Raw genomic sequence first — 13,981 nt, 5'->3', positions numbered from 1 at the left:
GGGTGTACGTTATGAGTCGGCCAAAACTATAGTGTCCATGAGTGGAACCTAACTCGCGTGGGCCGCGTGGCTGCCGACTTAGATCATCATGCATATGAAACTTGGAAAAGCTTTTTCACAGGATCATCTTTTTAAGAGGCGATGTCATCAAGTTCTTTAGAGGAGGACAGAAGAAGACCCCAAAAATATCGGCATGTAGGAGTGTTTTCAAAGGCCAAACACCACCACCGAACAGTTATATGAGCAAGTGACGACCTTGCATTAATAGCTTCCTTAAAAGTAATAAGCGCAAATCTCGGCTAACATAAATGTTATTGTCCATTATTCGTTGAGATTCTTGAGAAATGAAAACCCAGATCAAGGTTGAAATTCTGGTTCGTCCCATTAAACCTAGTTGACAATTAATTTAGTATCCGAAAAGCATTAGAATTTAGCAAGTGGATTGAATCTTAAAGAGTTAACGGAGGCACCGGGCACATGTATTAGGGACCATTAAGCTGAATATAGAAATGTGCATACCTCTTGACACTCTCTAGGAACTGTCATCACCAAAATGTAACAAACGATACACCGTAAACAGTACATGACGCATTAACTAAAATGCTTTTTACTTATTCGAATATCCGAAATTTCAAACCCAACTCAAAAAAAACAAACGTTACAGAAATTTGGTACTACCATGTGGTAACGAAATTTGGAATTCAACAAGGAGATGATGATACAAAGTTCTTGAGATAGGCATCAGCCAACATGCTTCCAAGTTTCACCTGGGCCTCGGTCGTCAGATGGAGATCATCTTCTTTCAATTCCAACCCTTTAGCATCCACACAAACGACATTTGGCATGTCAATTCCCAATTGCGATTCTCTCACTTTCTCTAGCCATGCCTTATCCCCTGATATTATTGCAACCTGCGATCATCAAAACAATGACCCAGTGAGTCAACTCACTGTACCACATATCATTGACTCAATTAACAAAAACATAACAACAGAAAGTCAGAAACAAACTGACCTGAATAATTGGGAGCGTAGGCAAACAAAGATCGGAACGGACGTTGTGGATGAATCTCTCCATATTGGCCTTATATGTGTCGGCGTCGTGTTGAGTTGATGTATCACTCTCACCTTGGTACCAAAGAATGACTTTGATCTCTCCACCGCATCTGATTGATGCTTTAGCTCTCTTCACCATGTTTTCATATAGATGAGCACCTTTCTCCCACTCTTTAATGGCGGTTCCACCAACAGCACAAGAAACCAAACCCACCACATCAATACTAGGATCCTGGGATCGGACCGCTTTGGTAAATGGCATGCCCGGTCCAATCCCACACGTATTCTTGTTGTCGATATCGGCATGGAGAGGTTCATGAGCTTCAACCCATCTCAGGTGGGCATCTAATCTCAAGATTTTAGGATCGGGTTGACATTCTGGTGGGAGAATTCCGTCAATTTTTTTGTGGGAATTCACTCCTCGTCCCGCCATGTTGCTTTGACCCGATAAGATGAAGATCTGTTTGTCGATCTTCGCGATTCTATTCTCTTCATTTTCCTGAGAATTAAACTGTTTCTCCATTCTCTATGTTTGCCGACAGATGAATTAGTAGTTCAATAGGAGTATTACTTTTTATATTTGGGAGCTTTGGAAGGAACTTTATATCATTTTCATTAAAGAAGACGTAAATTTACAGCTAAATTATTATTCCTCTCGGATAGCGATTAGTGACAAGCCAAAATTGAGGCCACGAGACAAAATTGAGGCCACAACCCAGTGTTACGATCAGTCAAATCTATGCCTAATCCTTGACAATTAGCGAATTAGGCAACCAGTGCTGTTTTGTCAGACAACTTCCGCTTCCCTCCCTGTTTTTCCTGTGCACTGAATCACTCTTTCTAGTGTTACGCCTCTTGGCAGAACCAAAGTATAAAAAATAAAAAAATAGTGATGGAAGATGTTAAACAACACCAACTAAACTGAATGAAAATCCACATAAAAGTTGAGCACATCTGTAGAATAGGGCATTCTCAAGATCAACAAGATGATGTTCAAAGAAGCCCAATCAGTCTCCAAACAATGAAAAAGAAAACTATACCCCCAGTGACTTAGGAGTAGTGCCTTTGTTTCCCCAACAGCAAGTAACTAATCATCCTGATAAGAAGTCGTTTCTCCACACAGGGAGTAAAGAAACACTAACTCTATTATAATGCAGTTCTTAGGTCCTCTAGAACTGATTTTACGATCATGTTATAACAAAATCTTAAAACCATGGGAAATTTTTATCAGCAACTAACCAGTGGAGATCCACTGCTATGGACATCAGAGGCATCAGAGATTCTTCTCTTCGGTGACAATGTTGAATCTGCAGCAACATTAACCTCAATATTCAAGATGCTCTTTCTCTTTTGGCTTTCCAACTTGGGTACTTTGTCTGCTTCAACTTCTTCCTTTTCTTCTTCGACCACAGATTGATTCTGGTACTTCCGTGTTATCATAGCTTGGGCTTCTTCGAGCAGTGATGCATTGTCATCTGTAGCATACAGTATTTTGTGTATCGCACCAACAACCTACACAAAACAAAGGATAAAAGAACCAGATGAATTAACAAAGCCAACCATCGTTATTTGTTTGTAAATAAACATAACAAATTCCAAAAACAAATGAAGATGAACATACAGCTGAGCTTTCTATCTCAGGAGTTTGGCACAAGATTTCAATATCCCTCAACTTTGCGAAGTAGAAATCTCTCTCTTTCTCAAGGGTATCAACTGACAGCTTTAGCTCAGTAATCTGCATTTTTTTAGTAAAACTGTTAAGCTACCTAGTTAAAACTCTTAGGAAAAAACAGCAAGCAGTAGCATTTTACTTGCAGTTACCTGTTTTTCATAAGCAGGTTCTACACTGGGAGCAGGTCCTCCGCTAGAAGCCGGTCTTGTGGGCTTAGCTGATGGATTTAGCGGGTGTGAAGAAGATGACTCAGTTCGGCGGTTGTTCTGCGACTGGTGAGTTCTCGAACCAGCAGTTGAAGACTTTACTGGAGCTTGATTGGATGAAGTTCGCTTGGGATCCTTTCCTCCCTTACAAGCCTCTCTTCTTTCCGAAGGATTGTAACTGGAGTTCAAATCCAAAAGTACATGAGAAACTGTGAAATGACTAACAGTTTGTAGTTTAACCAATTAGGTTGTAATTATAACGAATCATATGAGAATAACTGTTACAAATAGAGCAATCAAGGAAAAGTTTCTCAATGATGCATTCACATATACAAATATGAAAGAGCTTACAATCTTCGGCGGCCTATTAGTGTGCATAACTACAGAGTAAGACAAAATTCGAGGACTAAAAATTGTTTTGGTCGAACCAGATTATCTCTGATGAAGGTAGATTTTAGGACGATCTACTTGTGGTTTTAGTCAGTAACTGCGGTTATAACAAATTAAAGAACCCCCTAGATATTTAGGTAAACTGATTGTGCAAAATAAAAAGATAAACTTCAAGGCATACAGATAAACAAATTAACTTATTCTACATAACACAGGACCAATAAAATAACATGACCAGTTAGTTGGAAAAGAAACAAATAGAAATAAGTGTTAAAAAAACAAATGAGATTTTTAGAAAAGGAAAAGGGGGAAATGAAATTGCCTGTTCATCTGACCACCATTAATGGAGTCACAGTATTTCTTCATCCACTGCATAAACTCGAGATTGTCAAGAGGCCTTCCTTTAACAAGCTTACTGACCTCAATATGCTACAAAACCACAAAAGTAAAATCTTAAGAAGAAACCCTAAACTCTTGTCAATCTTTATGGAAAAACCCTAAACGATTAACATTCTCTAGAAAATTGAATTAAAATTGTAAACAAAACTCAGATCTATACATAAGTTATGCCATTAAGATAGAGAAGCTAGGGCAACCAAAAAAAACTACGGGGAAAAGGACACAAACCTTGGTAATCTTAAGTTTATTGAAGACATCTTGAAGAACTTTGTAGTTCTGAATCATATCATATTCACTTTTAGCATCGAAATTAACCCTATGCATTGGTACCATACCAGGATGAACAGCATCCATTAATTGACATTGAATCGCTCCTGATGCAGCCTGTGTGTGATTAAATAACACCGGAAATTAGAATCTAAATCCTAATTACTTCAACAAATCAATTAAAAAAACGAAAACAAAAAACTCAAAAAATGAAAAGCTTAGGGTTTCACCTCTTCAACTTTGGCGATATTTAGATGGAGAGTAGAGTTAATCCACGATAGTATCTCTGTTCTACCGACGAAATATGCAGGATCCATCATTCCAATGTTGGTCGCCATTTCTCGGTTTCTCTTTTCTGCTGAGATTTTCTATGAAGAGAGAGGGGGATGACCGGATGAGGAGCGAAGATGAACGTTAGGTTTTCTCTTATAAAGAGTGAGAGGAGCGGTATTATTATTTTCTTTTCGGATTCAAATTTTAAATGACAGTGTGGCGATATTTGTTAAGAGCACCTGTTTTGAGATTAAGGCGAGTCTTCGACTCCTGCCAGTTGTCACCACCATAGCGACTCATATTAGGTTGGGCCTGTTGGCCTCCTTCAAAAGGCTTTTGCCATGTTAACAAAGTTCTCTTTTGAACGGTTTTTTTTGGGACCAGCCTTTTTTTTTTGGGATCATTGGTTATTTTGGGTAAGACATTAAAAGTAATTCTAGGTCACCCCTTATCTAAATATTTATATTAATATCAAAATTATCCTCATGATTATTTTTGTATAATGATTAGTCAGTGTGATTAATCATTGATTAAGGTTAAATTAATAGATTGTTTTTTTTAAAAGTAGAATTATTGGGTGACTAAAGTGATAGAAGAAGAAGAAGATGGAGAAAAGAATTATTTTGAGATGGGTGAATATGGAGAAAAAACATCCTCTGGGTACCGAAGTATGCTTGTAACTTAGTGAATGTTGTTATAAATGGCCTAAAATATCTTCAAAATCAAAATTGTAACAAAAAAATTTCAACCAGGTCAACAAAGTTCGGTTAGATTATATGAAGAACATGTAACCGAACTTTCTGCAAATGCAGTTCGGTTAATAAATCCAAAATCATAGGCAACCGAACCAGAGCTTTAATGGAGTTTTTGTTTGTTCGGCTAGCTGATGAAAAATCAAATGTAACCGAACTACTATGCTTGAGTTTACAGAGTTTGTTCGGTTCAGTCGACTCGACCACGTTGTAACCGAATTTTAAACAACAGAGTTCGGTAAGTTCGTAAAAAAATTTTTTTTTGCGATTAAACCGAACTCAACATTTGGCTATACAGAAGAGTTCGGTTTTGAAATTATTTTTGCGAGTTAACCGAACTCATTATATAGGTTTTCTGAGTAAAGTTCGGTTAGGATTTTTTTTGGCGATTAAATCGAACTCAACATTTGGCTATATAGAGAAGAGTTCGGTTTTGAAATTATTTTTGCGACTCAACCGAACTCAGGTGTTCGGTTAGGCAAAAAAAAATTCTTATCCGAAGTGTTCTTCGTGTTCTTCATTTTTAAAAGTTCGGTTGTAAAACTAGGGTTTTTTTCAAAATTATCCTAACCGAACTTACTACTGTAACCTCCAAATTCAACATATTTTGATGACTACGGCTCAAAATTTCAATCAAAAACGAATTAGAAGTAATGGGTTTGTGGGAAAATATTTATGGATAGGTTTGTTTATAAAAGATTGATTAATCGACGATGAAAACTCAATGAATCGACGACGATGAAAATTTGATGATTTTGATTAGATTTGTATACGATCAGGTTTAGATGATCATATATTGATGAAGAAGAGAAGAAGAAAATTGTAGAATATAGGAAGAAAAAATTGTAGATTAGTTATAATTTTAATTAGGTAAAAGGGTAAACTAGTCATCTCCACCTTTTAGGACACCCCTTATAATTATAGGGAAGGTGTCCTAATCAAATCATGGTCCTCTCAAAAAACCCATGGTCCCCAAAAAATCGTTCTTTCTTTTTGTTGCTGTTTTGATCAGAACTGGGTTGCACGGACACTCCGTTTAAAGCATTTTTTTTTCATTTTCATTTAAACTTCTTCCTTTATTTTTACTATTATTAACTAAATGAAGAAAGACAAACATTTAGATCAATCATTTAAGTTTTTATTAGGGTTTTGTAATTGGAAATGACATCACATATACCTTTGGTTTGGCATGTGTTGTTCTAAAAATGCATTTTGATTGTGCCATGTGTTTAATAGTGATTGATTGCTTGACCTTCGACGTGTATTAACAAACGATTTCTCATTTGCTTTTGAAATTTATAACATGTAGAATTATTTTCTAATTTTTAGGATCAAAACTCTTGACTTTGCTGTATAAATACATAATTGTATATATAAATAATATATAAATAAAATATGTATATACGTTTCCGCGTCTTAGTTTTTTAAGAATTTTGTAGTGTCCGCGTCGCGTCTTGTCGTGTCCGCGTCTGTGCAACCCCGAATCAGAATGTTAACAAAGTTGTTTTTATTATTTTATTTTCTTTTGTTTTTGTCGATTGACTATGATTGAAAAATCGGTGTTGACGAGTTTTAAAGTTAGGTCACTAGTCTCGCAACTTAATGACTTTAACACTATAATACATCTACTAATATACCGAAATCGTAAACCAGTTTTTCATTAAGGGAGTTGAATGCAGGATCAACTTATTAAAGAAATTACAGTTGGGGGTTCGATTTTGTCGATCTGATTTGTAAGGATTTTTTTTTTTTAGCACAAAGTCAAGTAAAAATGTATCACATCTTAAATTTAGTTAATCATTCCAAATATTGTAATATTCATTCACAATTCATGAAAAGACTATTTGTTCAAAGAAAACGAAAAATCTTAAACCATTGATCAACCCATACTCTTGACTTATCATTAGTCAACTAAAGGTTCCCGATTTTAAGTAAATTCATGATTACCATAACGACTTGTAAGAATGTTATTATTCCCAATGACTAGGGTGTCAACAGAACCTATCGAAAAGGTAACTGCCTCCACCGGTACCGATACCCATAATTTCTATCGGAATTGTGTTACCGATAATTTCTATCGGAATTCCGATACCGATAATTTCCGACGGAAATCTCAAAATTCTATCCGCTACCGTTTCGTTAAGGTTACTGGATATCGGTAAAATTACCGATAAATACCGTTATTTGAACAGATTTACATAACTTGTTTTTAAGACCCAAATTCAGTTTAAAATAAGAAGTTTTTAGTTCAAAATTCATGCGAAACACAGAGTAAACACATATAAATGTTCCAAATTTGCTTAGTTACATGTTCTTGCAAAAGAAAACACAAAGAAATTCAAAAAAGTTGCATCCTTGGACTGAAATATGAGTTTTACCGATACCGGTAGACAATAATTACCGGTACCGGTAGGTGCCTCATCCGATACTGTTTCGTTAAGACAACAATTACCGATAAATTTCCGTTACCGACTTCCGATAACCGTTATGTCGGAAAATTACCTATATGAACTCGGATTATCGGTTATGAAATTCGGTATCCCATTGACAGCCCTACCAATGACACATCAAAAAAGAAAAAAACACGCTTAGCATGTATCTAACAATGGACATGGAAATATTATTTGGTTCCAACATATAACCTAAAAAGCCTAATTATACTTAGATCTTTCTTCTTCTTTTTTTATCCCTGAGAAAGAGGAAGAACTTCTCATTCATATATTGATCAGACATTCAGACCTTCAATAAAATGAAGGTTGGATTAATTACATTGTTCGTCCAAAACAGATAGTTTAAATTGTTTAACATAGTTCTAATAGTTTCATCGTTCCAATACATGGTTACTGTATTTAGGTTACCAAAAGAAAAAATATGTGATGTCTCTATAACATCTTATCTGCTTATTAACACAAATTCATTAACCTAACCTTAAAATATATTCAAGTACTAGCTTGAATCTCAAAACCCTCAGAAATTAAGTATATTTCCTCTTGAGCTTTGAGAATGCATCGAAATAGTTTGACATCAAACATATCACAAAGATTAGGTTGGTTATTATAGCTACTGGGAATGAATGTTTGAATGGTAATGATTTTGACAAGATAATAAATGAATTTATAACTAGAATCCCGAGGAGGGCAATGTTCGAGGGATAATGTTTTTTCTTTTGAGGTATATTTGCTAGTACACTGTAGATATTTTGATCCTTTATACATGTACTTTTTACAAGTAAACTTTTAATTATTTTATAACTCTTGTTAGACTTTATACATGCGTTGTTAGAGCATCGCTCGGTCGAACTCATAAGCTTTGCTATCTCAAATTTGTTGTCAATGTTAGATGTAAAATAACTATATTTTGATTTATAGTCTATTAAAGTCAAGTCTCATACTAAAATTAGATCATGGTAGTTCAGTATCAGATATCACCGAATACACTCAAAGATTGAAAACTAAAGGACAAAAAAAAACATTTGCGAGAATTTCGTCAACAAAGGTGTGTAAAGACTGACTTATCCTATTTACTCAAAGTATCTACAGTTCTATCTTATGAGACCATGTCGTGTGATTTTAATAGATTTCATATTGCAATAAAAAAAATCGAGTTCAAGTTTGTCTTTCTTAACCTCTCGAAGTATGATTTAATCAATGAAAGTTCACATATGTTTAGAAATCTTAGTGAAGAGCAATTTATTGTCCAAAAACTATTTGTATTGGATCGGTCTTTGAGATATTGCATAGTAAAATAGTTCACGAACTGTTTGAGTTTGCATACTGTGTGTATACCTTAACTATTGGAAATGTTTCTAAACTTTATATGAGAGAAAAAAGTTCACGAACTGTTTGGGATATGCGTACCATGTCATCATATTTGACATAGTTCCGTAGCCTTTATTTTTACGGGTTAAGTTCATAAACTTCCAAGGAATATGTATACACCATTCGGGAACTTTAGGTTTGAAGTTTCGATTCACGTATCATGTTAAGAAACTCCTTCTTGGACTTGGTGTTGTTTTTAAAAGAAATTATTTGGTTTGAGTCCAAACTACTTCATCATCTTGGGTATGAAAAGTTATATAAAAGATAACATCTCCTCTTGTATATATACATACAAGGATGAGCAACTCTAAGAGTTCTCATAAAACAATTATTCTTGATGAAGAAGAGATAATCAAAGAAGAATAAGTACTTGCTACCCCTCAAGGAAAAAGGAGTTATGAGTGTCAAAAAAGCAAAACGCTTGGTATGCAGAAACCGTAAACAATCTAGTTCAAAGTTATATAGTTCAAAAACTTAAATAACAAATCTCTTATTGTTATTAGCTAAGATACTTGAACAACATAGAATCATACTTCTAAATTAAAATAAGCATATCTTTAGAAGTAAGAAGAATAAGGAGTTTGTTCGTACCGTTGACCAAAAAATGATTGTTTTAACTAATGAGCATAATCAATATGCTGCCAAGCGAGTTAGAGATATTGATGGAACCTTCAGTGATGGAATTCTTGAAAGGATCACTAAGATTTAATTTATTTTTCCTTTCTAGTTTACTTCTTGTAAGGATTTCTTCTTAATTATTAAGGAAGAAAAAATAGTATCTGAAGTACGCTATTAATGTTTTTATGTTACAATAACTACTTTATATTTATCATCTATCATATTGAAATTTATGTGGTTAAAATTTATTTTGATGATGATTGCAATACCTAATCTTCATCGATTACTATATTGCTTATTTCGTGAGATTTGTTTTGTACTATCATAATTCTGATAATTAGGATGTATATCTTATATGTTCTCATAAGTTATGCTTTTAATATTTTGTTCGTAACTGGCTAAAAGAGGACTAAACTATTATGAAAATTGCAATATTGATCTTTCCACGATTAACCTTTGTGAATGTATTACAGGGATTCCATAAGATGGTCTTAGTCAATGTTTTAACTCCCCCAATCTGTAACTGGCAGAGAATAAAATTGAGACTTTAATCTCTACGTCCTTCCATGTTTGAAAATAATTTAATCTTTGTGAGTCGTATCATAAAAATTACACTATTTGTTTGTAACTGGCCTGCAAAGTAATTTTTGTTGATGATATTTTTCTCATGAAGGTAACTAACCTTGACGCCTGTTAGAGCACTGCTCGGTCGAACTCGCAAGCATTATTATCTCAAGCTTGTTCGTCAAGTTTAGGTGATCAAAAGTATAAGTCTTGATTTCTGGTCTACTTATATCTATGTCTCAGATTAGGATAGAATGTGTAGTTGATCTTTAGACTTCACGGCGTTCATCGATTGAAGACGAAGATCTACTGAGGAGAGCTTGGAGGAACTTCATCAACAAAAGGTATGTGGAGACTAAAACTTATATATCACTCAGAAGTCTATTCTATTCTATCTCCAAATGAGACTAAGTCGTACAATTACATATACTTTTACATTATACACATTTGATATTTCGAGCTGAGTTTAACTCGCTTATATCTTTCTCGAAACATTTGTTGGGAGCTTTTTCTTTAGCTACGTTCATCATTATTCTTGACAAGTTTAGTTAGAAACAATTTATTTGTTGGAAACTAAATAACAAGTCAAAAGATGATCATGTGAAAATTGCCTTGAAACATCTTACATGATTTGTGTGAGACAGTCATTTGATGTCGACTCGGAATGTTTCGTATTGATCATTCAACCACTTGAAAATTACTTATAAGCTAATGGTTTGTGTGAGACAACCATTGTCGTCTTCTAAGGATGTTTCAATGATTCAAATGGGTGTTTAGAACAATTAACCATTGTCTGGATATAACACAATATGGATACTAGTATGCAAACTGTTGTTGTATGATTCAGGTACGGAGACCAAGTTTGCATACCAGTATGCGAACGATTTTAATTGTTAAAGTCCGGGAACCAGGTTTGCATATTAGTATGTGAACGGTTTTACCCTGAGTTACGGTCCGGGACAGCAGTATGCGTACCCGTTTGCGAACTGCTGGACAAGACCAAAGTCCGGAACTTAAGTTTGCGTACCCGTTTGCAAACTTAGTTGGTTAAAGTTCTAAAATCGGTTAATTATGATTTCATACCCATGAATTAATACATTTATATATTAAGGAATGCAATCTTTGCAAACAATGGCTTAATGTTCATGAAATGATTCTTGAATAAGTACTTTGTACAATCATGAATCAAATCCGATTTTGTTTCAATTGTGTCTTGTATACTTCTATGAGAATATAAACAATTGAACAACTCCATGAGTGACACAATTAGATTCATTTGATTATCTTTCATGTTTGATTGATCATCATATTTGATCTAGAAGTGTTAGATGAATGCGGTTAATACAAAGGTGTTCATATGGATAACTTCGGTTAATTGTTATTGAGCCATCTCAATATACACGTTTAGGTACGGTTACACATATCTAAATAAAGGTATATTTCACTTGTGTGTCACAAGCTAAGACCATCTAACGACGGAGAGAAATTGTTTTGGTTTTAAGCAAACTTAGCTTGAATCTTAAATCAGAATTTCATCTAACGGTGAATATTGATTGTTTGTTTCTCAGCTATCAAACCCTGATTTGAAGACTATATAAGGGAAAACTCTAGTAACTGGAAAACCTAATCCCCACATCTTCTGTGTGATACTAGTTGCGACTAGAGTCGATTATCCTTTAACCTAGGTTTTTCCTAAAACCATTATAGGTTAAGACTTAAAGACTTCATTGAGATTTTGAAGCTAGACCCAACTATTTTTTTTGTAGTTGCGTGTTCTGATCTTACTTGTTCTATCGTATTGAGTACTATAGTCTCTAATATTTGCTCGAGATTTATCTCCGATAGGTAAGATATAGAAAGTAGATATAAAGGTTTTCGTCTCATTCTTTGGGATTCCACAATAACTTCTTCTACTACCATATAGTTGATATTTCTAGGTTGTTCTTCGGGAATATAAGACCGAATTATCAATTGGTTCATGTTCACCTTGATTTATCAAAAGACATAACAAAATTTCATAGGTATTTATGTGGGAAACAAATTTATCTATCAGAATAGACTTTTCTGTGGGAGACAAATTTGTTTATAAGTTTTCGACTTTGGGCCGTAGCAACTCTTAATTATGGGTAAGATCAGCTAAGGGAATCAAGTACGTAAAGTCCTGTTGGGATTCAGAGGCGTAAAGAACGTGATTGTACCTTAATCAGTGTGAGACTTGGTTAGGGCTCAACTACATTCCAGTCCGAAGTTAACTTGTAGTAGGCTAGTGTCTGTAGAGGCTTAATACAGTGTGGTGTTCAAATATGGACTAGGTACGGTGGTTTTCTGCATTTTTGGTTTTCTCGTTAACAAAACTTCTGGTGTCTGTGTTATTTTTTTTCCGCATTATATTTGTTTATATAATTGCAATATCACAGGTTGTGCGTAGTTCAATCAATTGGTAAATCCGACCTTTGGTTGTTGATTGAAATTGATCGACACTTGAACATTGATCTTTGGTACCGTTTAAGTTATTTCTAATATTAATGAGGCTCACAGATTTCTATTCGATTGCAGATTGTATTGAGAAATTGAGATATAACTCTTGGATATTTTTCCTTGACTGAGTCTGACTTCCTAGTTGATTCTCTTGGAATTATATTGGAGTTAGTCTATACATATTGTCGAAAAATATTGGGTGTGGTTGTTAGACCCTCGTTTTTTCGATTGGTATCAGAGCAGGCAAACATGCTAAGACCTCATAATTCTGTGTGTACAACAATCTGACTCTATGGACGTAAGTGTTATCTCTATAAACGTACTGCCAGTCTTCGATGGCTCGAATTACTCGTGGTGGAAGATTTCTATGCGTGCCTTTCTTTGAGCGCATGATTTTCAATCACGGATTCGTGTTGTTAATGGCTATGATCCTCCAATGGTTACAGTAGACGGTGTAACTATTGCAAAGGATATTGGTGAATATGAAGATCATGAGATTCCTGCTGCAAAGGAAAATTCTGACGGTTTAAATGTTATCATCCATGCCATTACTCCAGATCTTCAGCACCATGTGACCACGTCCAATAAGTCTAAAGATGCTTGGGATATCTTAGAAACCGTATTTGAAGGGAATACATCTGAAAAGGAAGCTAGGATTCAAAACCTAAATTCTGATTGGGAAAATCTTTGTATGGATGATGAAGATTCATTTGATGAGTTTAATCACAAAGTGTCTGAAATTGTTAATCCATCTTTTGCATTAGGTAAGACTATTCCTGAAAAGGACATTATGATGAAAATTCTCAGATCGTTGCCAGCTAGATACGATTCTAAGAAATCGGCCATCGTTGAAGGAAATAACCTTGAAACTCTTTCCAGAAACTCACTCGTTGGAAAGTTAAATATTCTTGATCATGATCAGAACACAGTCAGAACATCCGCGTTAAACGACCAACACAAGTGGTTCTCCTAACTTGTCTTGGGCTGATGAATGTTGTCCAAATCATATTGATCTTGACAGGTCATTGATTATACAAAAGATCAAGGATATTGTGAAAAAAAACAAAATATTTGAGGAACAACTCTCCTTCTCTGATGATTCAGATGATTCAATACAAGAAAAATCACTTCAGTTGGTCAATTCGCGTACTTCCGAAATTTGCACAGAAATTTGAACTCTCACAGCAGAAACTTCTACCAACTCAAATTCTGATTTAGAATACGATTTTAACACTGAGATTTTGGAATTATTGGATAAAAATGAAGAAATTCACCAAGAAAATCTTCAACTAAAGAAATGTTGGAGAAACTTGAATCATCACTTCAGGTGAAAAATCTTGAGATTGACTGTCTTAATGATGAATTCTCCAGAACCCTGTCTCTGAAAGAAAAAGAGATCAATACTCTTAAGTGTGACCTGCAAAGGTTATCTGGAAGTTCTAACAAGATTTCAGCAATGTTATTCGGTCAGAAGTCTTTTGGAAACACA

The 13,981-nt window shown here is 34.7% G+C and overlaps 2 protein-coding genes across 2 annotated transcripts; both read right to left on the bottom strand.

Moving 5' to 3' along the window:
* Positions 1 to 480: 480 nt before the first annotated feature.
* On the bottom strand, positions 481 to 1,636 carry LOC113356878 (probable carbohydrate esterase At4g34215). Its single transcript, XM_026600110.1, has 2 exons — positions 1,015 to 1,636; positions 481 to 911 (listed from the first exon to the last, which is right to left on the bottom strand). Exons 1-2 carry the CDS (start codon positions 1,576 to 1,578, stop codon positions 702 to 704), a joined length of 774 nt encoding a protein of 257 aa, XP_026455895.1. The 5' UTR covers positions 1,579 to 1,636; the 3' UTR covers positions 481 to 701.
* A 309-nt stretch (positions 1,637 to 1,945) lies between these two features.
* Positions 1,946 to 4,432, bottom strand: LOC113356877 (microtubule-associated protein RP/EB family member 1C-like). Its single transcript, XM_026600109.1, has 6 exons — positions 4,220 to 4,432; positions 3,951 to 4,106; positions 3,646 to 3,752; positions 2,877 to 3,111; positions 2,677 to 2,790; positions 1,946 to 2,567 (listed from the first exon to the last, which is right to left on the bottom strand). The coding sequence occupies exons 1-6, from the start codon at positions 4,325 to 4,327 to the stop codon at positions 2,283 to 2,285; spliced, it is 1,005 nt and encodes a 334-aa protein (XP_026455894.1). The 5' UTR covers positions 4,328 to 4,432; the 3' UTR covers positions 1,946 to 2,282.
* Between the last annotated feature and the right edge of the window lie 9,549 nt (positions 4,433 to 13,981).

The sequence above is a fragment of the Papaver somniferum genome, chromosome 3 (genome assembly GCF_003573695.1).
Source record: "Papaver somniferum cultivar HN1 chromosome 3, ASM357369v1, whole genome shotgun sequence".
Taxonomy (NCBI): Eukaryota; Viridiplantae; Streptophyta; class Magnoliopsida; order Ranunculales; family Papaveraceae; genus Papaver; species Papaver somniferum.
Note: the sequence above shows the minus strand (reverse complement) of the source record. Positions and strands in the feature narration are given on the sequence as shown.

Bases quoted from the DNA above. Each gene is read 5' to 3' on its own strand.
- LOC113356878 (XM_026600110.1), bottom strand. From the start codon at position 1,578: ATGGAGAAACAGTTTAATTCTCAGGAAAATGAAGAGAATAGAATCGCG. The intron at 912-1,014 runs GTCAGTTTGTTT...TGATGATCGCAG, and splicing joins CTACGCTCCCAATTATTCAG to GTTGCAATAATATCAGGGGA.
- LOC113356877 (XM_026600109.1), bottom strand. From the start codon at position 4,327: ATGGCGACCAACATTGGAATGATGGATCCTGCATATTTCGTCGGTAGA. The intron at 3,112-3,645 runs GCAATTTCATTT...TTTGAACTCCAG, and splicing joins AATGGTGGTCAGATGAACAG to TTACAATCCTTCGGAAAGAA. The intron at 2,791-2,876 runs GTAACTGCAAGT...AAAAAAATGCAG, and splicing joins AACCTGCTTATGAAAAACAG to ATTACTGAGCTAAAGCTGTC.